The sequence below is a fragment of the Strongylocentrotus purpuratus genome, unplaced genomic scaffold, assembly GCF_000002235.5.
Source record: "Strongylocentrotus purpuratus isolate Spur 01 unplaced genomic scaffold, Spur_5.0 spur5_scaffold_10, whole genome shotgun sequence".
NCBI lineage: Eukaryota > Metazoa > Echinodermata > Echinoidea > Camarodonta > Strongylocentrotidae > Strongylocentrotus > Strongylocentrotus purpuratus.
This window is the reverse complement of record NW_022145595.1, coordinates 13,497,580-13,525,546: the sequence shown is the minus strand read 5'-3', so window position 1 is coordinate 13,525,546 and position 27,967 is coordinate 13,497,580. Positions and strand designations below refer to the sequence as shown.

Genomic DNA, 27,967 nt, shown 5'->3' with positions numbered 1-27,967 from the left:
GTGAAACACTCCCCTAGTGGAGTAAAATTAGTGGGGTTTTAAAAAAAACAAAAAAACAATAATAATACATACCGTCTTTCTCCACCACGCTCAGCTCAACGTCAATGATGCAGTCCTCACCCTTGTCGTATCCATAGAAACCGATGAAAACACGGGAGAGATTGATGATGACGTCATCGAGAGGACGTGTCCCATCGGTGTCACTGTAACACCTCCCCGAAGAGACGGCATACCTGTACTGTTCATATCTTATGTAAGTCCAACCGTCACCGACCATGAAGAACTCTAGATTAGTGCTAGTAAGAAAATAAGAAATAAAAGAAAATATCGAGATTACCGCAGTGATAATTTGGATTTCTATTTAACACGAAATCTAATTTCACATATACATTCTCGGAACAAGAAAAAAATATATGCTAATGCATGCTACAACGACAAATTATGTAAAATAAGTGAAAACATGTGAGTGATTAAATTTTCATTGTTTTTCTTCTAAAATGGATCCGATGTGAAAGATGGTTATTTATTAAAGAAATCCTAGTAAAGGGTTCCTGAAGAGTGTGGGTATACATTGTGGGAGGGTTATATTATGTGTTTGTGTGTGATGGGGGGGGGGGGCTAAAATATAAATCTTCTTGCTATCGGTTAATGGTCTTCAGTACGAAGACATCCCAGGTGTGGCAATGTATATGCCTAAACCTTAATTTAACTTAATGCCGTTTATATCTTCGTCTACTTCTGCAGAAGTACCGAAAATGATAATATGATTGTTATACAAGTCTACTCTGTGATTATTCTCATCTTGATCGTCCTATGTATGAGGGTGGAGGTGCTGTAGTTTAGTAGTTTATATCACTTGAGTCTTAATCCAAGGGTTGAGGGTTCGAATCCCAGAACCGCACTATCATTTGGTAAGACATCAATCCACATCATGTGTAAAAGGATATCTGACAATTACGGGGGTATTAATAATCGAAGGCCCTCGGGGAAAACAGCATCAGCATTGAATAGTTGCTGATGAGGCTTCCCTGCGTAAATAAACTTATTTTAAATTTATTGTTATGTAATGAGATGAACTGAATGGAAGACTGCCTTTTTTTAAACACTGTGGGATAATGGTAAATCAATTTCTTACTCCATTTCAAGTTTGAGAAATTTTAGGCGGATATTTGTTCCAGGCGGCGCTCCAACTTCCCATGCTGCAGCATACACATTGGAACCCGTTGGTTGTTCACTCTCAGATGCATTGAAGGAAAAATTCAATGGAATTCCTGGTGTGAGAGTGATGAGGGCTGTAAAGAAAAGCGAAACACTAATGCAGTCATGTGCCCGTAATTGTTTTAAAACTATGATTATTACAACAACACAATTATAGTATTTTAATTTGTGTAATACTACAGTCTCAATAATAACCAGCTCAATCTGTACAGCGCTTTGATACGCCATCCCTGTTTCAGCACTTGAGTTGAAATATCCACAGCAGTGACAGTGTGGGTTCAGTGAATGCATATGCATGGTTTCAGAAAACATATGTCTTCCAACTCTGTCTGAATTGTTTTAATTGTTGATTGTCATTTCAGTTACAACGAGAAGCCTAAATTTAATCATTAGATTTCCTTTAGAGAAATAATTTTTTTTTTTAATACGAATAGGCCTATAACGACGGTGGGTTTATTATCCCCAATGCTACGCAAAATAATCCTTTTTCACATTTGTTTGTTGAAGTTTTCGACTAGTCCTTTCATCGTAATTTCAGATTTACTTCATAATGCATTTGCACGCATGTGATATATTCAGGAAAGAAATTGTCAATGTTAATGACAACATATCGGGGTCACAACCCTTTTGTTAACTGGTACATATTGTTTGTGCAGATCTGCACTCATGACAAACTAGTAAGTGTGCCGATTGTCTAATGTGGCACATGATTGAAAGGCCATATGTTTCTTATTTAATGATGTCGTACACTATATGTAGTCATTTATAGTCAGTGGATTTAAAAAAAAATTTAACTCACGTTTGATTTCGGTTATTCGTAATTTGAAGCCGCTTTTCTCGTCGTTTACTTCAGATCTGTAGCTGTTGGTAAACATAAGCCACATCCATCTGCCCGAGCTCTCAACGGGGAATGCATCGAATTGTCCAGTCGTGTCCACAAGGCGATGTAATACAGTGTCTCTCTTCCCTACTTCTTGTCCATCTCCAATATAAAGTATGGCACTCCTGTCCAAACGGGAAAGTCACAAAAGTAATACGAAATGGAGTAATCCGAGATTAAAGGTGGTCAACAGACATGAAGGTATTTTAAGGAAGCCGCAAAATCTCACGGTAGAGTCACAAATTCCTTGATATATGGACTTCCAATGTATAATGTTAACCCCCCCCCCCCCCCTTCCCTATATACTGTTGGGTCGGGGCAACTATCTTTCATTATCCCGAGCAACAACGTTAAAATATCTTAATACAATAAGAAAATCTAGATGATTTGTTAGCTTTGATTCAATATCATTCGTGCGTTTATTTCTGTCAACTCGATCAATCCCTTGAAATTAGCATATCCCAAATCGTATCATTTGTATATTTGTAACAATACGAATTACATATATATTATATATATATATATATATATTAGATAGATTAGACAGATACCGAGATGTGATTGGTACAGAGCTTGTCACGTGATATCAATTGCGAGGATCCAAATTGTTATATTTTTCCTGGTTGGTTATATTTTACCGGCCGGTGCAATGAATATATTTTTAATCAATGCATGCCACCCTCTAGAGGACTGTATGTCATCAATTACACACATTACACCATTACCGAGGGTAATTTTTTTTTCAATATTTTTTTTTCATGAACTTTTTTTTTCCCCTTGAAATTGTTTTTTCCATTTCTTTTTTTTCCCCAAAAAATGCTTTTTGGGGTAGAATTTTTTTTTTTTTCGAATTTTTTTTCCCCCCAAAAAATGCGTTTTTTGGTACCGTCTTGCAAAAAAAAAAAATTCCCCAATTTTTTTTTTTAAAGTTTTTTTTCTTCATAAATTATCTCAAAATATTAATTTTCAGTCAGTTTTTTTTTTTGCACTTCTTTTTCTGAAATTTGGATTGCCCCCCCAAAAAGAATTCGGGCACCAAAAAATATGGACCCCCCCCCCCCCCCGACATAAAAAAAAATAAAACCAAGGCTATCTAATATAACAGTTATTGACTGGCAGGGGGTATATAACATTCTTTGGACTTGAAAGGAGTTATATTTTCCCTCGTGACCATATTTTCCCTCAGCGCTGCGCGCTTTGGAAAAATATAACCACTTGGGAAATATAACTCTCTTCAGCAGTCCAAATAATGTTATATTACACTCCCTGCCAGTCAATAACTGTATAATGTAATACATATGTAATATATATATATATATATATATATATATATATATATATGTGTCTCTTTATTTGTAAATGGAGCGAGATACATATCAACACAGTAAAGAATTGTTTTCAAAACTAAACAATTGATTTTTTCTTTTAAAGTATCTATTTATAATGTATTTTGAAAGTGGAATAGTGCCTATGAAAAGAAATTTAACGACTAACCTGTCAGTTGTTCTGAACTCTTTCAAGTACATGCCTATACAAGCCCCTTCGCGTGCTTCGAAAACGTACGATACCAGTGCATTCGAGTCCAGTTTGACTACCTCTGATCCTCCGGCATAATCTGGGAGGTGAATCTTCTCATTAGAATAATCTTGCGGTCTATGATCCACTCCTTCATCTTTAAGGGGTGTAAGGGATGTTACATCAGAGAAAGAGAAAAGAATTATATTTTCCAGTTTGTTATGCAAAGTGATCCTGTTTTTACCTTACATATTTGACAACATATCAAACAAACTTTCACTATCTTCTCATTTGCATGTACTGTTAAATGTATTTTTCGACATTAATATCAATTACATTGCATTCAAGAATTATTAGTGTCGGACGGAATTCAAAGCTGCTGGGTCAACGCGTATCACCATACATGTAGGGAAAGTGTTCAGAATCATCCTGCAGCAAAGGGTCATGAAAAAACAGATGAAGTGCTGTCCAAAGCACAAGCTGGATTCCGCTCCACCATGGACCAATCGTTCACCCTGTGATAAATGATGGAAAAGCGCCTTGAAAGAAATCAGAGTCTCCCATGCTGCTTCATCGATTACGAAAAAGCATTTGACTCAGTCTAGCAGGAAGGGCTGTGGAAAGCAATGAACTTCTTTGGATATTCATAAAAATACATACACCTACTTCAAGCACTCTACCAACAATCAAACAGTGCAGTCAGAGTGAATGGTGAACTGACCGACTGGTTTAAAACCACAGTTGGTGTACGCCAAGGATGTGCCCTGTCCCCACAACTTGTTAACATCCTACTTGAAGCTGTGATGCTTTGTGCATTACACGACACCAATATTGGCGTAAGAGTACAGGGACAGATAATCAACAACCTAGGATTTGCTGACGACCATGTCCTTATAGCTGACAATGATAGAGACCTTTAAACACTAGTTGACCTAATACATCAGAGCAGCTCAAACTTTGGACTGAAAATAAACATTACCAAAACAGAAGTACAAGCCATAAGCAAACAACCTCAATTACTTAAAATATAAACATCCGAGGAGAACAGCTAAAACAAGTAGATAAGTTCACTTACCTTGGAGGAACAATAAGCCAGACAGGACCCTGCTCGGAAGATAGAGGTACAACACCGCATTAGGAAGGCAATAGGAGCATTTAAAGCACTCGAAAAAAATCTGGGAATCAAAGGATATACGCTGCTCAACAAGGGTAGAACTGTACAAAGTCCTGGCGTTATCGATTCCATTGTATGGTGCAGAAACAGGAAATCAAAGAAGGTCGATGAAAATAGACTTCACACTTTTGAGATGGCTTGCCTCAGGAGAATCATGGGTGTGTCTGACCAGATTTAACAGGATAAGAAACACACACATACGAACACAACTGTACATGGAAGAAACCATCATCGACAGAGATTCCACAAAAAGAGTGAGATACTTTGGACATATCAACAGAATGGATCCGGAAAGATACCCTCAAATGTAACATGGCAAACGCCCAAGGGGAAGACCAGCTTAAGAGATGGTTAGACTGCATCAAGACGGACTGCAACAACATACACCCTGACTAAAGCCACTAGGCTAACAGAAGATAGACAGGCGTGGCAAGCCGTTGTGAAACAGAAGCCATCATACATCCCAGTGATGATGTGGACGGCTTACGTCAAGTAACGTCGGATGTACAAACGTATTCATAGACATGGAAGAGGAAATGATAGCGAAACATAAATAACAAATTTCTTTAAAAATTATAATGTTTCCACACTCATATATAATATGATATGGGGAGAGAAGGCCAAGCTACACCAAGGACCGTACATTCGACCCCAGGAATATAAACATTATTTTAGTTATTTCATCTCTTTCAAAACCCAGTGTTTGATATTGTATTAAATGGCTTTCCATACATTAATTATGAGCCACATGCATTGCACATCGCGCATTGAGATACATGATTCACTCTGCTATAATAAACCACCGTTGAGTCTTCCTAATCTCCAATGAATGGAGAGTAATGGCTCTGATAACAGTCCATGGAAACAATGAAACAAACCCTCTACATATTTCGTTGTCAATATTTACCAATTGCACTGATTTTGACAGAGAACCCGTTGTACTTTGTCCCCTCTGTGATGGAGTCTGTGATGAACTGCAGCCACGATGTCTGATGTCTGGTTCGGATGCCATCTTTCTCCGATTTCCCTGCAGTTGGTCGTTGCTCTCCGCTCAAGGTAATCAGCCTCGTCTCCTCCAGCCCGGGCTCGCTGCCGAAACCCACATTGAGGAAATCGTAGCCGTACTCGAGGCTGAAGTCGGTGAACTTCAGGAGAGCGCTCATACCGGCGGGTACGTGAATCAACCACGTGATATGCAGGTTGTCGCCATACGAATCCAGGGATTCTGAAGAGTTGATGAAAACGCTCTCGGATGCGGAGATATTCACTATTTGAAGACTAGCTCCTACATAGAAATAGTAAAAAGGAGGACAAATTATGTTATATCCCACACACCAAGAATCTTGCAACACGATTAGTTCACATGATAAATGATAGATATTATCTTGATGGTGGTAGTGATAGTGAAAATTATATACCTCTCTTGAGTATGTTGAATAAATCTGTCATCTGAATGATCTAAATTCGAGTCGTGATTTTAACCATGCCTGTAAAGAAACGAACAATTGCCCGTTACCCGGATGAAGGGCAATAGTTAATTATGAGAAAGATGCCCGTCGTCACCGGGTAACGGGTCGCATGAATAAATCTTGCTGAAATCCCCATTGGTTTAAGTGTAAAAAGGATACCATACAGTGCAGTGTGTGTGCGATTCCCAAATAATCGTAACATTCAGGCAACTTTCCAGCGAAGATTTAGAGACAGTGTCTCGGATTTTCTGTGATTTCTTTAAACCAGTCTTTACTCAAGAAAAGGATAAGGTAAGAATTCTTTGTAGATTTTTGTGAGAATTCGGTATATACAATATATGGACTCCTTTAACATTCGAAGCATAGCTGTTTCTATAATGGCTCTCCGGCACGCCGAGGGATCATAGTCATAGCAGGATGTAACGTCTCCTTGAGCCTATAGAAACAGCTGGACAGTGATGTCTTCTATAGAAATAATACACAGCAGTGAGGACATTAGTAAGAATTACCCTCACGAGGTAACTTTGGAACAGTCTAACACCAACGTTTGGACTGTTTTGAAGGTACCGAGTGTGGGTAATTTTACTAATGCCCGAACAATGATGTGTATTATTTGTTTTATAAGATTATGTTTTATTTGTTTTATAACATGATTTTGATAATGACCGGTCAATTTCCAAATTACGCGTTAGGCAAAATAAATGCCTGGTCACGTGTACGCTTTCAACCAATCATGACGCAGGTCAATGCAAAGCCAAGACGCATACTATGCAACATTATATCCGGCATCAAAATGTATTGGTTTTTGATTGGTCAAACAACAAAAAATAATCAAATTAAGATATAGATATACATGTAGGCCTTTATGTTTTTATAAAAATTGATTACTCGCCTTCTCATGTAAAATGTTATAGCCGTTAACCTTTTACTCTCGAGACGTTAAGCAGTCAAAGAGTTTGATTACATAACACGTGACATCATCCTTATTCATTACCACTAAGTTTTATTATGAAAACAAGTTTATACATTTTTGGCGCATCATCTTAACTTAGTAGCTCAAAATGGAACTACTATCTACTTGAATGATAAAACCATCCTTAAAAAATCCAGGTGTTCTCTCAATCAATGGAATACTTTAAAAGCATTTTTTTGAATATAATACCTTTTGTAAATGATATCTTTAGGGGGGGGGACAAATATAAAGCGGGTTAAGCAACTTTTGCAACCAGACTCAATTTAATTGCAAAAGTATGGTGGGGGATTTTGTGAAATAATCACTAGGTTTTCATAATGAAATTCATGCAATAATTGGCATTATATAGCATGGATGGTATTAAACATTTCTATGCGAAAACTCAGAAAAAAATATTTCATAAGTTATCATTTTAATTGTTTTGGAAATCCATTATCCGAATGCAATATGTTACTCTTTCAATAACTGCAATTCATCGATCTAGATAATAATACCTGTACTGCGGGGTGTAATACAAATATATGTTTAAATCGAACGGGCATACAGATTTCGAGGCTTTATAATTTATTTCTTCTAAGTCAACATGCCAATTTGCTGCTTCACCGTCTCGACATCAATTTCAGCGACTGGTGTAGGAATATTTGCAAGGGAATGAGTATTCGACAGATCTATCCGTCAAATTTTATCAGACTCTATATTGCTGATCTCTCGTCGAGATTCATGACAATTTCCTGATTTCGACAGGTCGTGATTGCCCAACTTTAACATGATGGAAAGGTTAGGAATGACATTCAAAGGCGTCGCTAGAAGTGGGAAGTGATGCCGGATGTGGAATCCCACTCCCCCCGCCCCACCATTCAAAATTATCGGTTGTCACGAAATTCGAATATTTGATGAGAAATTCGCTCGTTTAATTGTATTTAACATGTCGATAATTTGGAGGGTTTTTCGGGGGGGGGGGAGGGGGGAGGTGATCAAAACAAAAATATGTTTCATGTTGGCACCAATCCCTATAGGTCAAAGGTTCAAAACACTAATATGAGCGAAGCCTCGGTGTTTCTTTTCTATACATGTTCTAATACGTTCCATCGGAAATTTATCTTTACCTAAACCACACATCAAATCATGTCGTAAAATGTTTTCATATCGCGGGGCATCACAATATAACGTTGCACCTTTTACTTTAAAATCATCCCGAAATTACAATGAATTCATAAGATTATGAAATAGACATACGTTGAAAACTATCTCCCTTTAAAATAGAAGAATTCTAATATTGATCAATAATAGGGTAGGTGGGGCATGATCAGGCGCGTACGCAGGATTTTTTCAAGGGGGGGGGGGGGGGGGGGGGGGGTTTTAACATTTATAAATCGGTCCGAAAATTTCGCAACGACTCAGCCAGCCGCTGAATAAGCGGGGGGGGGGGGGGGGTAAGAGGACACATTTTTTTTTTTTTTGGTCCCAAAAAAATCGCAACGACTCAGCCGACCGCTGAATAAGCGGGGGGGGGGGGGGGGGGGGGGGGGGGGGGGACACTTTTTTTTTTTTTTTTTGGTCTCGAAATTTGGAAATTTGACATTTTGCTCCGTTGGGGGGGGGTAAGGTCACCTTTTTAGGTCGGCCATGGGAATAATTTTTTTTTTTTTTTTTTTTTTAATAATTAAAAAAAAAAAAAAAAAAAAAAAAAAAAAAAAATCCAAAAGGGGGGGGGGGGGGGTTTTAGGTTTTTTTTAGGGGGGTTTACACACAAAAAATTTCCAAAGGGGGGGGGTTTAACCCCCCAAACCCCCCCCCCCCCCCCCCCCCCCCCTGCGTACGCGCCTGGGCATGATACTGTGTTGATGTTGTTATTATATTATACCAATATGTTAAGAATTTTAATTTGTGATAATATCATTTTCTCTCATTTGTTTTGTATTGTAAACTGGACCCCTCGGTAGAATATCTGTGCTGCACCGGTACAGCTGAGCAGGAGGATCCATCCAATGTTACTTTCTCATGCTATCATGTATATTGTTATTTATATGTTTTTATATTGAATTATAGTGAATAAAATCAAATAAAATCAAACAAATACAAAATTATGTTTAGATGTTATTTATCTACATATTGTTTACATGGTCACGTTCAAGTTATGACATATCTACGTTGTTATGCCTTACTTGTTTGTTTCTATACACGAACTTTCTGACTGTTTGATTTACAGCCAATACAAATATTAATTTCCTATAATATATCACACTTTCTCTCCAGTTATGAATGCAAACCATCACAAGTAAGTAAGGGAAAACCCCGAATTTCCGTATTCACATTCAAGCTTCACAAGTTTAATCTCATTGCCAATACCCAATACATCACCATGCGTCAGAACACCGTGTCTGTATTTGAAGTTCAAATTGCCAGAAAGGTATTTGCACCATGTCCATGGACATCGGAACTGTCAAAAGGTAAATACCCTTTGAATGTGTCGTAGAACTAATTGCTAAAGTATCTATATTTAATTTCTAGGAGGGCTGACAATAATCCTAAAGAGATAACCATCTGACAGTAGCCTTCCTTTTCTGAATACATTCACCGATCATTCTTACATATATTTCATAACAGTCCGACATTTCAAATGGCGAGGTCACAGTATTTAAATTAAAAAAATAATCGACCTACTTCCTTTTTCACATGAGTCACGTTTATTCACCAATCATTGGTAGAAAGATATTTTAAGAAATTATTTCAAACAATCAGATCGGTCTATCAATGGGTTAGATCTTCAGTAAAGTTTCTGCCACTAACAGGACGAAAACAACACTTTCTTAAATCCCCGCATGTCAGCTTCAGGCACGATGCGAATCACTTGCTAGGTAAATCAGATCTTAATAAAAAAACGCCTCTTCTCCCCCTATCTCTCTCTCTCTCTCTCTCTCTCTCCATTTTGCTTATCAAAAATAGATAATGGCCTATTTCGTTAGTCACCTTAGTTTTCCCTTCTACGTATGACAGTAAAGTAAAGGAATAGAAGGAACTTTCAGTGTTAAACGCTAAATAAATAAGATTTCAGTTCCCTTCATCCCCACGTCTATCTCTAAAGAGAGAGAAACAGAGATTAGTGCTGACCATAGTTAATAAAGAAAGAGAATGGCCTATTTCTTTAGTAATCTAGGTTGAAATTCTTAAAGCAATCGAGCAAGAGAATAGATGGGGAAAATAGAGTGTTCAATTTGAAGGTTTACGGGCTTTAATGGAAATGCAAATACCGGAAATATCACCATGCATCACGGTTCATATTTATATTTCATATCCATGGGAGGTGATATATCTTCAAAGGAGGTAATCGAACTTCTGAAGAGATAACGCAATAGACTTAAAAGATCAGAAAGCTTTCAAATGTTCGATAATTATTAAAATAAACATCCTAGTGAAGGTAGGATTTTTACGAAATATGAAAAACTTTTTGTTTAAATCTTTAATATTTCAGTGTTTAGATCGTCATTGTGATTGACTTTCAATCAAGTCCCTTCCGTGAAAGCAACGCTCTTCAACTTCACACCTTTAACCATCTTCCCCCGAGAGCCGTAATTAGTTTTGCACTTCGCAAATCGCTACCGTCAATTCAGATTTTCTTAATGAAGTTTGCTTTAAACTCCCTTCTCTCTCAAAAAAGAAAGAAACGTGCTTAATATAGAAAAGAGAAAAAGATCAAAATTGGCAAATGAAGAAGTTACAGCAAGAGTGTTTGTGCTTCCCACATGATCTCAAACAGACGATGAAAAGATTCGAGAGTGGAGAGTGGAGAGTTGTTGACACAGTATAACCTCCGCGCTTCCTTAGTCATTATTGTGTTAAGTAATGTTTTGGTAACAAAGTCACGAGCCGATTTTCATTTTTGATTGGTTTTCGCGCCCTTTTCATTTAATGTTTATTGTTCTTTCTTCTACTTTGTTGTCTCCTTTGCCCTTTCTCCCATTCTTCTTCCTCTTCTCTCTCTCTCCCTCTCTCTCTCTCTCTCTCTCTCTCTCTTTCTCTCTCTCTCTCTCTCTCTCTCTCTCTCTCGGTAACTTTGCTTATATTTCATTCTGGAGCTTTGCTTTTTGCAGTTGGAAAAAAAAGCTGTTCAAAAAATTCAAAGTGATATTTTCTCACAATTGGATATAAATTGTTATGAAAAGGCTAGCTGTATTTTCAATCATAAGTTAAAGTTTAAACAGAAAGCATTTCATTTCTTTTCCTATTATTCAAGTGTTGCAAGATTTAAATTACTTCTCTTTCTTTTGCTATGCTGTAAGACAGCGACAGGAAGAAATACTTTACAAATACATGTAAGTGATAAGAATCAGAATAGCATTTCTTGTTTGTTTGTTGTTGATGTTGTTGTTGTTGTTGTTGTTTTGTTTTGTTGGGAGGAGCATAATTATAAACGATAGATAACAAGCTTTAAGAAATCTAATGGGATACTCTTCTACTCTCACTGTGCCAAAGGTTTTATTTGGAAAATGAATGAACTGGCAATTTAAATTTTACATTCCGAAATTATCTTTGATATGTGTCATCCGCGGTAACTTTAATTGTATATAGGCCTACCATACACTACCATACCAACAGTGAGTATCAGTTACTTTCAGTAGGAATTATGTTAAAGATGGGGTCTGTTAAAATGACGCTTCCATACACAACTTTGTCATGTGCAGTCATTAAAAGACTCTAAATTGGACAGTAACCATATTAACCCCCTTTTATATTTTAGTGACTTCATAATTATGTTTTTATTTGAAATACACTCGACCTATAATTGTTCCGCTTGAAAACTGAAATTAATAAAGGACGGGGCAACCTTCTTAAATTCGCAAGATTTCAAAATTATAAGCTACTATTACTATCAATTTGTCCTGGTGACAGGAATATGTTTTCTTTTAACCAGGATTTATATTCATCATCACATTGGATAATGGCAGTCATTGTTTTTTTCAAGGCTAATACAAGTTTTGAAAGGAAGTGCCCCTAATAACTAGCTGGTATTAATAACAGCAGAAAACGAGAGTAACAAATGAGTGACATTTTAAGCAGTATCCGATTAAAAGTAGAAAGTTTTGAATTGTTGAAGTTGTCATCAGTAAAACAACACAAATTGGCAACATCATGACGTATTTTGTGATATCTTCTCCAATTGGCTCTGTTCATAAAACTTCATTTCTTTGTTCTTAATGATGGAAAAGATTGGTTTAATACAGGAGTTGTAGTAACATATTTGCAATAATCATACATTTTCTTTAGGGAAAATAGACATTCCTTATTTTTAGTATTTACAGAGGAAATGGGAGTGGACCTCGCCAGATATCCTGTTTATGTTTATATAAAAAAGCCGGGACAATAATTCTACAGACAAGTTTCAGGGTTAGGATTACGATTTAGGGAATTAGGGTTAGGGTAAGGATTATGGTTAATCATTTGCAGTGCTGCTTCCGATACACAATACTAATTTGTCTCTGTTATCTCTAATATATAAATATATATATATTTACATAAACATACACAATACATACGACAGACATACACATTATGTATCACGAATTAATCAACCAGAATTAAAAATCCACACCTACAAACTATATGATGAAGGAGTAGGTCTCCCTTTTTCCTGCAATGGCCAACCCTTTTCTGTGTCCCTCCCTCTTGGTGAAATCGGCCTCAAGGTTCAGAACGCTGACAAAAAAAAACGATTGAAAAAGAAACTAAACCTACATGATCTTTTTCCTGAGAGAAAAGAGAGCCTTTTAGCGATACTAATATAGTACTGTATGATAATTGCTCCGACCATGAAATTTCCATCAAATTGATAAAAGTGGAACAGACAATGAATTACCGAAAACGAATTGTAAAACTTCGTATTGACTGAAAATAAATGTAACAATTGGAATACGTATACCATTCATGGTATCATTTTTTATACATTTGTAGTCTATGAATTATCTATGTCATCTCGATTTCAATTTATTAAATTGAATCAAACTAGAGTGCTCTTTGTAAAGTAGTCATTTACCGTTCATTGGAAAAACTAGGTTCATGTCAAGCTAGAACGAATGCTTGAAAATTATTTAAAAAACACTCTAACCCAATGCGAAATCAATTACGAATTCTCTTTTCCTTTTTACAAATGTAATGATACCCCTTTCATAGTGGCCTGATTTTCATCGGAAACAGCCACTAAGTATTAATGGTACAGAGGAGAAAATGCCGATAGAATAGCCGATGAAAAGAAGAGAAATGGCGATAAAATTATCCTGCTCAAGAGCAAGAGAGATTCTCTTTCTGTCGGTGTGCCACTCCGATGAAGCAGCCATTATAAATTAGCCATTGGTTTTAATGAACATTTTATTAATGTTGGAATTCGAATAGATAATAACTGAAACTCTGATTGCTCCAATTATGAAGCATTTGAAAGTACATCGAATGTAGTTACGATACCTTTTGTTTCTCTAGAGTTACATAGTCGTAAAAGAAATTAATCGACTAACGAATAAAAATTCAGTTGGGGTCGATGAAATTCTTAAAATTTGGGAGATGTAAATTGTAAAAACATATCATTTATTTGATTAATGAATGGATGGAAGGTGGCTAATGTCATACCCCTGCATAAGTAGCTGATGACTACAGACCTATATCTTCATAATTAAACCTGCATGTCCGAAATGTTAGAAAATATTGCACAGCATCATTTTAATTCGATTTTTTTTGCACAAAATAACGACATTTGAACTGAAGGTCAATCGGGGTTGAGAAAAAAGCATTCTACCTGCACCGCCCTTACTAAGGGCACTTTTTTTAAATATTTTTTTTAATCTCCGTTAAGCGTTTGATTCCGTCGATCACATAAAAATTGTCTAATATTGGTGTAAATATTATAAGGCACATGTGATTTTATAAATATCTATATAATGGTAAAATTATTACTTTCATTAATATAGACAGAAGCAAACTTTTATAAATATATGAATAATGTTAATTACTTCCAATGAATTGGTAGTAACAAATGGCGTCCCGCAAGGTTCAATTTTTAAATAAAATTAAGCGATTTATCTAATGCATTTCACAGTTGTAATTTCACTATTCATATGATAACTCTATGACCATGATGACGGTACAATGACGGTACATGATTACGGTACCCATTTCTCCTTTGGAGTGGATGAGCCAGAACAAACTTTACGTATAGTGTGAACAAACTGTATCTATGTTAATAAGATACTATAAGGCAACCATTTCTCCTTTGGAGTGGATGAGCCAGAACAAACTTTACGTATAGTGTGAACAAACTGTATCTATGTTAATAAGATACTATAAGGCAACCATTTCTCCTTTGGAGTGGATGAGCCAGAACAAACTTTACGTATAGTGTGAACAAACTGTATCTATGTTAATAAGATACTATAAGGCAATCCCCGACAAAGATTCATCTGGATCAACGTCAAGAACTGCCAGGCGGGCGGATAAAGGGACTTGGTAACACTGTTCAGATGATAGAAAATGGTGCTATTGAAGTTAGTGACTTCAATGCTACGTGTACAATTATGTAAGATTATATGAATGTTTCAGTGAAAACAGACCATTATTAATTATAAAAATTGAGAAAAACTGATCTGATCGATTTCTTAATTCTCCCAACTATATTATTTATAATATCAATTTAAGTACATTTAAGGTGAATGTAAATCGTCAAAAAGCAATAAATTGGCTCTATATACCATTTCAGACATTAAACTGTTGAAATATTATTAAAAGCCTGTCTTATGTCTTATTTTCATGGAAAAACGGTTGGGAAAATTCAAAAATGGTTGGGAGAATTTACTGTTAGAGGGTGGTGCACAATGACGCCTCCAGAGAAAACCATAAATGTCTTTGTAGTCTAAAAATTTGTTCAGGATTTTGTGCATGTCAGATGGGGTGAAAGGAATATAATAAGTAACATTTCATACAAAAAATTACGCAGTTTTTCATCAACCGTCAAATATGTTACCAGTTACTTTAAGATAAACCCTTAAAACCATACTTCAACATTTCAAATTCCTTTAATTTTAAATCGGGAAACACTGAAAAAACCCGGCGTAATATTAGCACATTTTTATATCGTGTATTTTTTTTATTATTTTTTTTATACCGCTTTGATGTTTTGATGTAAACATTTATTCATTTCTATATATATATATATTTCCCATTTGCTATGTTTTCTTTATATATATAAATATATGTTTTTGAATGCTTTTTTTTAATATGATTGTATGTTTGATGTAAACTTGCATTTTTAGTCTTTGGACTTTTTGACAAGTCGTGAATAAAACCTCATTTGAATCTTGAATCTTGAAAAAGAAATACACGTATTCAATGCTGTATAAGTTTTTCCATAAATTAACTTCCGATCATATGCAGATAAAATTTCTCTTATATAGAAATCAATTGCCTAAACCAAACACTGATACACATCTAATACTTTGTTGTTGTGTTATATTCCTCTATATACGTTTAATTCTTCTCTTCTTTCTTTCTTTTTTTTCTTTGTTCTTTATTTTCTTTCTTTCATTCTGGACCTCTAGGAAGAACATAGCCATTACATCAATGGCTCTTGACATATTTATCATTATTGTATACGTGTATGAATGTATGTATTTACGTTTTTATACGGAAAATAAAATCAACAACCAAGCAAACATCGTGCGCGTACTAACGTCTAACCATTATGTATGGAATTTCAATAAACCTCAATGACTTAAAGGATTATAAGAGAAATATTGAAACGATCTTTTTAGCTTATGTTGTTAGTAATATCCAGTATAGGACGTCTCCGTTGGGGATTATAATCATGACAATCCGGAAATCCACTCACACCGCCAAAATCAACTACAAACCGACCAATATACCAGGGGAGTGTTTCACAAAGACTAAGATCGACTTTAAGTTGAACTTAACTATGACAGGCCTTTCTCGCCACTAGGTCTTCTAACCCGCATTCCTGGCAATTGTTTCTCAAGTGAGGTACAAATCATGGTCACAAATCTACAGAATTGACCAGGGGAGTGTTTCACAAAGATCCTAAGTAGAACTTAACACTAAGTTGGACTTAAAAAGTATGGACAGCCATTGGAGCCTTAAAATGAAATATATTCAAAAGCAAAAATTTGAGTATTTTAGACTTTTCATCAATTCCACATCAAAAACATGAAATCTCCCATGATAATAGAAAATATGAATGATTTGAATCAACATTTTATGCCTTCTAAAAAAAAATTACAAAATATTTTCAAGGATGCTAATGGCTTCCCATAAATTTTAAGTCCAACTTAGAGATAAGTTCAACTTAGGATCTTTGTGAAACACCCCCTGATTTGATAGTTCATAATTGAGAGACCAATGGTGACAGCGACCAGTGGCATAAATGGCCTGCCATATTTAAGTCCAACGTAAAGTCGATCTTAGTCTTTGTTAAACACCCATCAGATCGTAGTTACCTTTTGTACAAAATAGTGACCCCATTTGTCCACAAATATTTTACACATAAAGACGTCATATTTACGGTGCATTTGAGAATTATCACTGCCAAAATAATGGAGGTGCTTCATTAATACTTTTTGTTGACCCTCTTGAGTAGGACACTTCCATAGTGTATCAGAGAATTTGCCGTCGGTGGATAATTGAATGATTGCTACATAACTTTCATGAGCACAAATCCATTATTCGTGCTGATAGGTTTTACAACTTTGGTATAAATGACCTACAAAGCTCTTTGAAAATGGACCGCTTCTTGGCAAATTGGGGTAACGCAATAATTTGTTCGAAGTATTCTTGGGCGGGTGTCGGTTTCGTTTGAGTAAGTGGGGTATAATACATGCCTGGTGCCCAATTGGAAAGGGCACATCTAAAATCACAGGTCTGTGTTGGACTTTGCAATGTAACATGCACAGATTACACTGATACTAAACAAATCATACTGACTGTATGTTTTTATATGATATAATAATTATTGAACGACATACTGAATGTCTGCAGAATGTAGCTGCTGGACAAAATTAGAATTCACATATCATAAGCCTGGTTATTTTCACATTATTTACAACGTCAAATAAGAGTTATACATTTCTAATCTAAGTATACAGACGATAAATGTTGAAAAACGACAATTTTTATCGTTCTCCTTTAGATCATTTGGAAAGACACATGCAATACACATTTTCTTCAATTCCATGATTTTGACCCAATACTGAGTGGTATTTCGACACTACTGGAAACGACACTTCTTAATTGACAAGTTGTCTTGTCATGCTGTCATGCAGATGTCCAAAGGTTTTCAAATAATCATGAACTTGAGACTTTTAGAGGAAATATAAATTATTTGCCTTTACCTCGCAGGAACAGAATGGACTTTATAGGTGTCATGACAATATTTGACTTATCACACTTCATAAAGAATATTTAAACAATATTTGATCAGACTTACTTTGGCTCAAAGCTATACAAACACATACCCTTGCAAATTCTGTAATTATTTGGTTTGCAATTTAAACAAAGTCCCAGGATATACTACTCGTTTATAAAATCAACAGATGACACTGACAATGGCGTAAATGTAAATTTGTTTTTCCAAGTACATCCTGAATGGAAATGTCTATACATAATCATTATTTATTTTGCATCGAGTGGTACCATGAATAAAGATCAGGATCAGGATATAAATTAAATTAAAGTGTCACTGTGTACACAGACAATCGGTCCGATCTGTAATATCTGGTATGTAACACATACCACATCTGGGCCCAGCTGCATAAAACTTACCATTGATGGTAACTTTGCCATCAATGGCAACTACCATAATAACAGGGCTCAACAGCCAATCAAAATCAAGGTTTCCATGGTAGTTACCATTGATGGCAAAGTTACCATGCATCAATGGTAGTTTTTGTGCGACGGAGCCCAGGTTGAAGACTTTTTAAGGGCATAAATCGCCTGCCATAGTTCAAGTCCAACTTAAAATCGATCTTAGTCTTTGTGAAACACTCCCCTGATCTGGCCTAACTTATGCTTTACATTTCAAGATAGTATGTCACGTAACGAGCCATACCATACCTTAGATCAGACAAAACATGAAGTAAAATGACGCTAAAGATATCAATCTCTGTCCAAAGCTCTATCAAAAAAATGTTAATGCATACATGGGACATCCCATGTATGACATACCTTAATGAAAAACAAATTAAACACTTGCGGGAGGCAACAAACTATAAAATTTAAAAAAGTAACAACGAATACCAGACAATGGCTCATTTAGACTGATGCACCATCTAGAAACAGCCCTTAAGTGTATTTTTCAGCATATGTCATAAAAAAAGTGGATAAACTCTTTTCTGTCATACACTGAGGTAAATACAAGCAGAATGGTTTGATCAACCAAGCCGGTAATAGTTAATTGTTTTAACTGTAAATGTCGTCACATGCTTTTTAAATAGTTTAGAATGTCTAGAAATTTGTGGTTGGTTGTAAAATGGTGTATCATGATTTATACTTATGTAAAACGCTTCTAAATGGTGTAAAACATTGTAATATGGTGTACTGGTCAAAAATATTATATCTAATCATATCACAAAGTAACCAACTCACCGAATACAGATGTTCCTGAGAAAAGCAACACGATTGAAGCAAACCAACATTTCGCCAAAACCCCAAAGGCCATTGTAAATAAGTTCATATTCTTGGTCAAATCAAGTTTGTCATTCTTCTATGTAGATATCATCTTCAAGAAACAAAATCTTCCCGCCATAAATGTCGAAGTAGGAATATCAAGTGAAGGCCAAGTGACACGACGAAGAGAGATGCTTTCTACCAGAGACAGTGTTCACAGCAAAATTTCAACAGAGCTACAGACGGATAAGGAGTCAAGTGGTATTGGTGGTGGTTGAGTTGGTGGTGTTGGTAATAATGATGTGTTTTAGATGATGTAATGCCAAGCTTTGCGAGGAGCTAAAATGCGCCTGTGCGTCTCCGCTTCCAGTATGCTCATTGCTCAGTAACGACAAATGACGTAGTGTGATTGATTGACACACTCATTTAAAATGTCGCAATGTGATTGGTTGACAGACTCATGAGAAAATGATACAGTGTGATTGGTCGACCCCACTAAATGTAATCAATTTTACACTCTCTTAGCGGTAGAAACTCTGTTGCAAATGTTAGTTATCGTGTTTTCGTACAGCTCTTCCTTCGACAATATCACATTGCATTTTCCAAATATTTGCTTTAACTTATAACCTATTTCCCTCTCTTTCGTCTTCCGCTAGTTCGTCTTCTTCACTAACTATCTTCCTTTGTCTTGATATGTTCACGTGTGTAGGGTGTGTGTGTGTGTGTGTGTGTGTGTGTGCGTGCGTGTGCAGATGGGTAGCGGAAGAACAAGGAAGAACTAGAACATAAAAACACTAAGAATGCCAAAAGGGGTAAGCTTACAGGTCTTCACCAAACTAATTCCTTTTACCATTAGGGACGGAGAAGTTAAAAAAAAAGGACAAGAAGTAAAAAAACATATAAAAGAAGGATATAAGACTAAGGGCGCGTTCATGCTTGATTTTGACGGCCAGAATCAGGCATCTGTAACGCGTTTAGTATAAAACACGATTGCGTTCATGCTCACTTTTGTAGAATCACCGAAAAACGGCGATCACGATCGCCGATCGTAAACTCACAAAAAGATGCGTTTACAATTTGTAAACGCGTTTAAATGGGGTCAACGCACTGACCTCTAGTGGGTCTACGTAGCATGCGCACACAGGTTTGCGAATCCAGCTGAAGGCCACCCAAGGAGAATTGCCTGGAGAAGTGAGCATGAACAGTGCACCGTGGAACTGCGATTACGATGAGCGTTTACGATGAGCGTTACAAATCGCTCATTCTGCCTTCAAAATCAAGCATGAACGCGCCCTTAGTGTGGCGCACACCCCATACAGAGAGTGGGCGTAAAATACATTTTTAATACTCAAATATATACTTTTATTAAAAAACCGACTTTCAGACCCGACAGATAACCTCTATTCACATATTCTCCCGATGTTCCATAATAGCTGTATACCTATTTGCCAAGCTGTTAAAAAATACATTACTTTCGTTCATAATCCTGTAATTTAGTACATTTTCTGCACTTCCACAATACCGAAATCGAAAATCAACATTACTCTTTACCTTCAGCTCGATCAAATAGCACATCCAAATCAGTATATCAAACATCCAAACAAAAGCCAAAAAGTTAAACTATTATCATCGTGATTTTTCATAATCCGTATTGAGTCCCTAATACATTTTCTTCACTTCCACAATATCGAAAATCAAACATTACTCTTTACCTTCAGCTCGATCAAATAGCACATCCAAATCAGTATATCAAACATCCAAACAAAAGCCAAAAAGTTAAACTATTATCATGGTGATCATTGTACAAATTGTATCAAAAATGTTTCACTGTAACAATATCTTTGCAAACAATTGTCGTTGCAAAAAGTCCGATGAGTTTCCAAAACTTTGGACCATCGAATGTATTACATGCAAACAGTTTCCATGACATATAGAGCGGAGTAAGTACTATACGTTGCGGATTTAATCATCCTCTCAATGAACTTAAATTTATTCGAGATGGAATTATAGACCACCAAATTACCCTTCAACTCTTGAAATAGTCTACCTCTTACATCTTCAAGAGTCTTAGGCTAGACACATTATGTTTGAGAGTTGAGTGGAATGTCCTCCACGCCCCAGTATTAGAATACATAATGATATCCTTGAAAATATCTTTAAAAGATAGATTTGAATGTTTCAAGCGAAATGGTGACAGTTGTGCGTGGATGTGTGTGTGTGTGTATGATTGTGTGCGTGTGTATATGTGCGGCTGAAAAATAGGAATTCGACACTGCTACCAGGGGCGATCTGCTTGTGATGGCGATTTAAGGGGGATAATTATTTCGCCTCACAACTATGATGTAAAATTATTCACCTTTAAAGGTAGTGTATCCCTTTTGCAGCCAACTTGGCAGAAATTATGAATATGTCAAGTACGTCCTATCTGGGAAGTTTAAACGTTAGCAGTGTCCTAGTATTGAAATTGTGCAAGGAAACCTGTTTAAATTCTAGACTTTACTGTCAGACACTAATGAGTGACTGACGGACTTATTTTTCTCTTTGGTTACAACATACAGTACATAAAATGAGTTGTAAACGGTACATGCGCATTTGTCCATTTCGACAACCCCCTTCTTGTAATGGCCAAAACTAAACTGATTGAATCTGCGCGCAGCACAAAACGTACGACAATTCGGTACATGGGTCTGAATATCAGACTGTTGCATTAAACGAGCGCGCTCGCTAAATTCGATTCAACAATCAACGGTCGTTATTTTCCGTCAAAAAGACATTTTCAAGTCAAAAAGACATTTTCAAGCCCTTTTGTTTTGAGGGAAGTTCTATATTAATATTATCTTTCAAATGCCGTTGGAATTTAACCTTTTATTTTTTTTTAGAAAAGTCAAAACCGGGAAAATATTTATGTTGGCATAATAGGAAATACATTGAGAATTAAATGCTGCAATACAAAAATATATTTCAGTCAAGGCCAGAGCGTGTAATTCATACACTAGATAAATTTTTAAAATAATATATTTATAGGGATGAGGAAAAGAGGTTGGCAAAAAAAGAAGAAACGAGTTAGGAATAAGTATACATTTACAAAAATTGGAAAGTATCAAACTACACCCAGTGTCACGAAATACTCTGCATTATAACAACAGACTAAATTGAAGAAATTAATTAATGTTAATATAATGTTATCTTTCTTTTCTTCTTCCTCCTCTTCTTCTTAGTGAATTTATCAAGAACGAACGCAGTTGGTTTGTTTTGTGTGTGTACATAGCATAATTATGTGCGTCTATGGGGGTAGTTTAGGTGGAAGAAGGGTTGCAGCATTGTAACAATAAGTGTGAAAGTTTGGGGGCTTATTTATATATTACGTAATAAATTTCATTCTGTATCTTTTATTGATTTTAATTTTGTTAATAATAATAATAATAATAATAATAATAATAATATTGGATATTTATATAGCTCACATAATCCACCCTGCAAGGTGCTCAAAGCGCTCCAATATTAACCCGGCTCTGCTAGGCTACCGATTTCGGTGCTCACAGCATTCAAGGAATTCCTTCCTATCGGTTCCCATTCAATTCACCTGGGTGGAGTGTGGAAAAGGTAGATCAATGTCTTTCCAAAGGACATTAATGCCGCGGCGGGATTTGAACCGCGGACCTTGTGATCGACAGTTTTACTCTCAGATAATATATTGAAATGTAGCATAATTATGTGTATTTTTATCATTTGTTTATTTTGTATTATTAAATGTTATTATTATTATCATAATAATAAATGTTTTTATGTATTTATGTCTGGACTAAAGCATCATTTCTTATTCATTTACTTATTTTTGTTTCTGTATAATCATTCTAAATAATTCACATAATCGAGTGGCATACAATAAATGGACTCGAATAAAGATCACATTGGGGAAAAATAAACTGTATTTATACATGTATTCCCTATTTGCGATTGCCCACGTTTGAGAATCGTTTCATATTTCATGCAATACTTGCTTTTATTATTTATCAAATTTTAAGCACTCTATTGTAGCAATTATTGTCGTAGAAATCTCTAACCCTTCCTATTTCTTTCCACTAAACGCAGAAATTTGGGCGTTTTCATTGAGCTCAAGTTATTTTCAACTTAAAATAGATAATGAGGACTTTTAAATCTGATCAGTAGTGCGTCCATGCGAACTTTGATTCGATCAGAACGTTATGGTAGATTGACATGGTGTTCTTCTTTTCCTTCCATTTTCTTCTTTGACTCGACCCAATCAAGGAGAGAAATCCAGGAAATTACTTTGAAGACTCATATGGGGGAGAGGTGGTAGTTGTATAAATGGGCTATTGTCCTCGATGGTAATCTGGAATGGTTGTCCGAGGTTTAGGTATTTCGTTCTCGAAGAGGATGTATATTCACCCCTCTTGTGTTCTTCATGCTGCTAGTTTGAGAAGTAAACTTCGTGTAGAAAGTAAACTCTGCAAAATAATTTTTTTCCCTGACTGAATCAGACTTAAAACCTCGTATGGACACACTGGAGGATACAGTCTATCGCACATCTTCTAATGGGATTTTACTACAGGGAGCCACTAGGCAAGAGACAATTCAATTTGTTCCACATTACCAACACCAGCGCCCGAGAAATGTCAATATGCAATGAGATATCAGCAAACATTTGATAAGTCGGCAAATATTGCTTTCGATGAGATGATGGAACACTCGACATTAAAGAGAAACTTTAGTACTGGTAATGCGATTGCATTGTGAAAGAAAAGGTGTGAAAGGATCAGAAACAGTTGATTTTTTTTTTTGATTTTTTTTTTGTTGAAATAAATCTTTATTCAGGTAAAATCATGGATAACATCATAGTACATAAATATTCATAACAAATCACTGAATCACATGTCTAAATGAGGTCAAATCAAATTATATTTCTATTTACTTAATAGCAGATTTTAAATTAGTTATAGTTTCCTTCCACTTAATAATATTCAGATTCGTTGTTTTAGTTCTGTTTTCCTCAACTTCTATTTTGTATTCTAACATAAACAAAAAATATTTGCTTATTATTCTCGTCACTACATTTTTATTAAATTGACTTCCAACACTCGCTTTATAGATTGCAAATAAAGCATAATGAAGTATTAGGTCAATATCTATAACATTTTCTTTTGCGTCATGAAAACCATATACAACATAAATGGGTGAGAATTTAAAATCTTTACAGAAGGAGTTACATAATAATATTTCGATAACGTTCCAAAATCGGTAAATATTTTCGCATTCAAAAAATACATGTATAATAGTACCAGGTTTATTACAGTAGTAACACAAATTGTTTTCTTTGATTTTCCATTTGAATAAATTAACAGGTGTTGGTAAAATATTATACATAAATTTAAAGTTGAATTGTATCAAATAATTATCACGAGCATATTTCAATTTAAATAACCATAAAGAGTCCCACTTTATAGTAACATTTGTTTGTAAGGTTTTGTTCCAGAAGTCTACCGCCCTAGATGGTTTTTGGAATAATTTTATGAGTTCCGTATATACTTTTTTCACAGTAATAGAGTGTATTGAAAATTCAAAACAATTTAAATTCAAATTTGAGTATATAACTGATTTACGTTTGTAATCGTTGAAATCATAAACTTGTTCGCCATATTTTATGATTCGCCTCCATCTTTGTTGTATTGCGGTTCTTATTTTTGCATATTCACTCAACCATCTACCATCATAATAGATAAGTTTATCTTTCAATTCTTTGACTGTCAAAAATCTATTTCCTATCACTATATCCCCAATTTTTATACAACAATGCTTTTCCTTTAAATTTGATATCACAATTTAACCAAATCATTTCTTTTGTAACACTTCCATAGGTGTGGTGTATATCTTTTACATAATTAACTTGCTTTACAGTAAACCATGTACAAAGTAAGTCACAATAAAAATCAGGTATTTTCCCTCTATAATAAGTCACATATTTTGGTAAACATTTACAGTTCATAATAATATCAATATCAAGAAACAGTTGATGATGTAGCATGTAAGTATTGGTGTGCACTGCAAGGTTCTGGAGTCATCAAAATCATAATAAATTTGACCGAGCTTGGTAAAGTAACAAGCACTCACATAGAAAGCTATATATGGGACAACACACATGGTGTCGGGGCTAGTACTACCTTGATTTCCTTGTCTTTCTATGCTCATTACTCAGCCAGTATACATTTTCTTCCAAAATTGTTTGGCACATGTCATTTATTTGTAATCTTGAACATTCAAAGTTTCGTTTGATTCTGTGAGAATTTTTTTTTTTTTTTATTTTTTTTTTACCAGTACTGGAGTTTATCTTTAAAGTTAAAGAACAGTTCTGGTCATGCGATTTCATTGTGAAAGAAACGTTGTGGCATCGATCAGAAAAGATTGATCATCTAGTATATAAGTATTGGTGTGTACTGCAAGGTTCTGGAATCATCAAAAATGATAAGAAATTTGGCCCAGTCTTGGTAAAGTTACAAGCACTGTACACAGCAAGATATATATGGGACTACAGACACGTGCGCGACACTTGCGCTTTATCTATCAGCTCCAAATAGATATAATAATTTACCCAATATATCAATTAGTAGGTGGTTTCCCGGCAAAATTTGTATCATCACGTATTAGTTAAAACATTTCTCTCACATGATTGGTAATAAGAGCTTCCATTTCATTTTTTTGTTGTTGAGAGGGGGGCGTTTCCAAAACTGGTCTTTACCTTTAAAGCTGGGTGATATAATAGTTTTTTTTTCTCGATTATGGAATAAGATGATGATATGAAACAAAGTCCTCTCATAATTATTACACAGATTCGACCAAAGGTGTTGAGATATAACCAATTCGCTCCAATTTGAAGACAAAGTTGTAAAATTATTCCCCAAATTATAACTTTTCGCTATTAAAGGTACTATGTACCATTTGCAGGCCAAACAAATGAAAAGGTTAAATTCGAACGGCATTTGAAAGATAATTCTAATTTAGAACTTCCCTAAAAAAGGTGGGGCTTGAAAATGTCTTCAAGTGGGAAAATAACGACTATTAGTCGAATCGACTTAGGAGGTATAGAGCCAATAAGTAATAGTCTTGATTTTCAGACCATTGTACCGAATGTTCATACGTTTTATACTGCGCAAAGATTCAATCAGATTAATTTTGGCCATCACAAAAGAGGGTTATTGATGTAGACAAATGCTCATTTTATGTATGTTATTACCAAAGAAGAAAAAAAGCCAGTCAGTCACTCAATAGTGTCTGACAGTGAAGTCTAGCAAGTAAACGGGTTTCCTTGCATAATTTGAATATTAGGACACTGATAACGTTTAAATTTCACAGATGACATATTCATAATTCCTGCAACATTCTACAGAATTTGAGGTTGGCTGCAATAGGGACATAGTACCTTTAAGGTGTATTAAATAGGTGTCTGGCAATTTTCTGAGAGAAGAATATTGATACAAATATGGCTAGCCTGTTTGAATAATGCCAAAACAATAAAACGGATCATAGTAATGTTACTAATAATGATAATAATAATAATCACCACCACCATCATCATCATCATCATCAACCTCATATCATATTCTTCTTCTTCTTCTAGATTATTTTTCCTTCTTCTTCTGATTATTATTCATATCATTTGTATTATTTGTATTATTTGTATTATCATAATGCAAGAATTGTCCTTAAAAGAAATGACTGTATACAGCTGCCATTGATAATTCCTGTGACTAAGTCAACAGACTGTGCATCACACGGTATGAGGTTCGAATCCCTTTCACGGCAATAAAGTTTATTCGCAAGAAATTAATCCCTATTTAATTCTCTCTATAGGTGAAGTAAATGGTAACCCGGTAAAACCGATCTATATTCAATGCAATGTACTGTATGTTAAGTGATTGGATCTCATCAATTAAGATCTCCTAAAGCCAGGGGAATCATTTGATTCTTTATAAAGCGCAGTAGTAGCTGCGCTATACAGTTTACGAACCCTATGACAAAGTAAAGTACTGTGCAGGTAACTAAAGAGGGGGCAAATCGCCGAATCGGTTTCTAAGTGTGTGGGTTTTGTTTAAGTCAACACGAAATGGGGCGCATCTCCGTTTATTTATTTGTATTCAATGAAACCAAGTATCTATTTCATTTACTTTAAGCATAGATTACCCATGAAAAAAATTCAAAAAGTTATATTGAGGTCATATTTGGTACTTGGTTTTGAATGATGTTTTATCCCCAAGTATCTATTTCATTGACTCTGAACACAATCATACAAAATAATGAAAGAGATATTTTGTTTGGTAAAAGATATGTAGGGCATAAAGATATGGAGGGCATATCTTATGTCCTTAGTTATGGTTTGGTTTAGACCAACCTGATCCGTACATTTTATTTCTAATGGTAGGTCCAAATGATATGAATACCTCCTCACTTCTTTCTCTTAACTCGAGAAAAAATATGTCAAGCATCATTACAAAGCTTTTTCCTATACGCTTTTAAACAGTCACATCGAGGAGGAGGGAAAATAAAAACAATAAAGTAATGCAATGATAACTCTTTAATGATGTCAATATATTATCATGATATAGTATCTCATTCTATTTTTAACAGACCTTTTAAAAAAATAATTTTGCCATATTTATCCATATTCTGACATGATAGCCATATAGTAAAAGAAGTGTGCTGCTTTGTCTATTATACGATCACAAAAGTTCATCTGATTTTTCCTTTTCTAAACCTGAATTAACATAGAGATTTCCGCTTTTCTACCACGTATATCCGGTCATACGCGAGCAGGAAAGGAAACCAAAGTCGCTTGGTTTTACTGAAATCCTTGCCTGTATACTGGGCTATGGTTGTATTTTGATTAACACAAGGCTTGATTTATTAAAGGGAAACAGCACGTTGCTGAGCAGCAATTTTCTCCGAAGAGCAGCATAATGTGAAAATAAAGGTTCTCTTCAAAGTCAGTAAAGGATATTTGACAGACAAAAGCCAATACTATCTCATGTCTCTTTCCGAGTCGTAGCCATGTTTCTCTCACCTAGGTCCAT

At 35.3% G+C, this 27,967-nt stretch overlaps 1 protein-coding gene across 1 annotated transcript; it reads right to left on the bottom strand.

Annotated features, from left to right (window-relative positions):
- Positions 1 to 13: 13 nt before the first annotated feature.
- Positions 14 to 27,967, bottom strand: LOC115921858. Its single transcript, XM_030980118.1, has 6 exons — positions 27,958 to 27,967; positions 5,695 to 6,072; positions 3,593 to 3,770; positions 2,018 to 2,223; positions 1,136 to 1,292; positions 14 to 296 (listed from the first exon to the last, which is right to left on the bottom strand). The coding sequence occupies exons 1-6, from the start codon at positions 27,965 to 27,967 to the stop codon at positions 14 to 16; spliced, it is 1,212 nt and encodes a 403-aa protein (XP_030835978.1).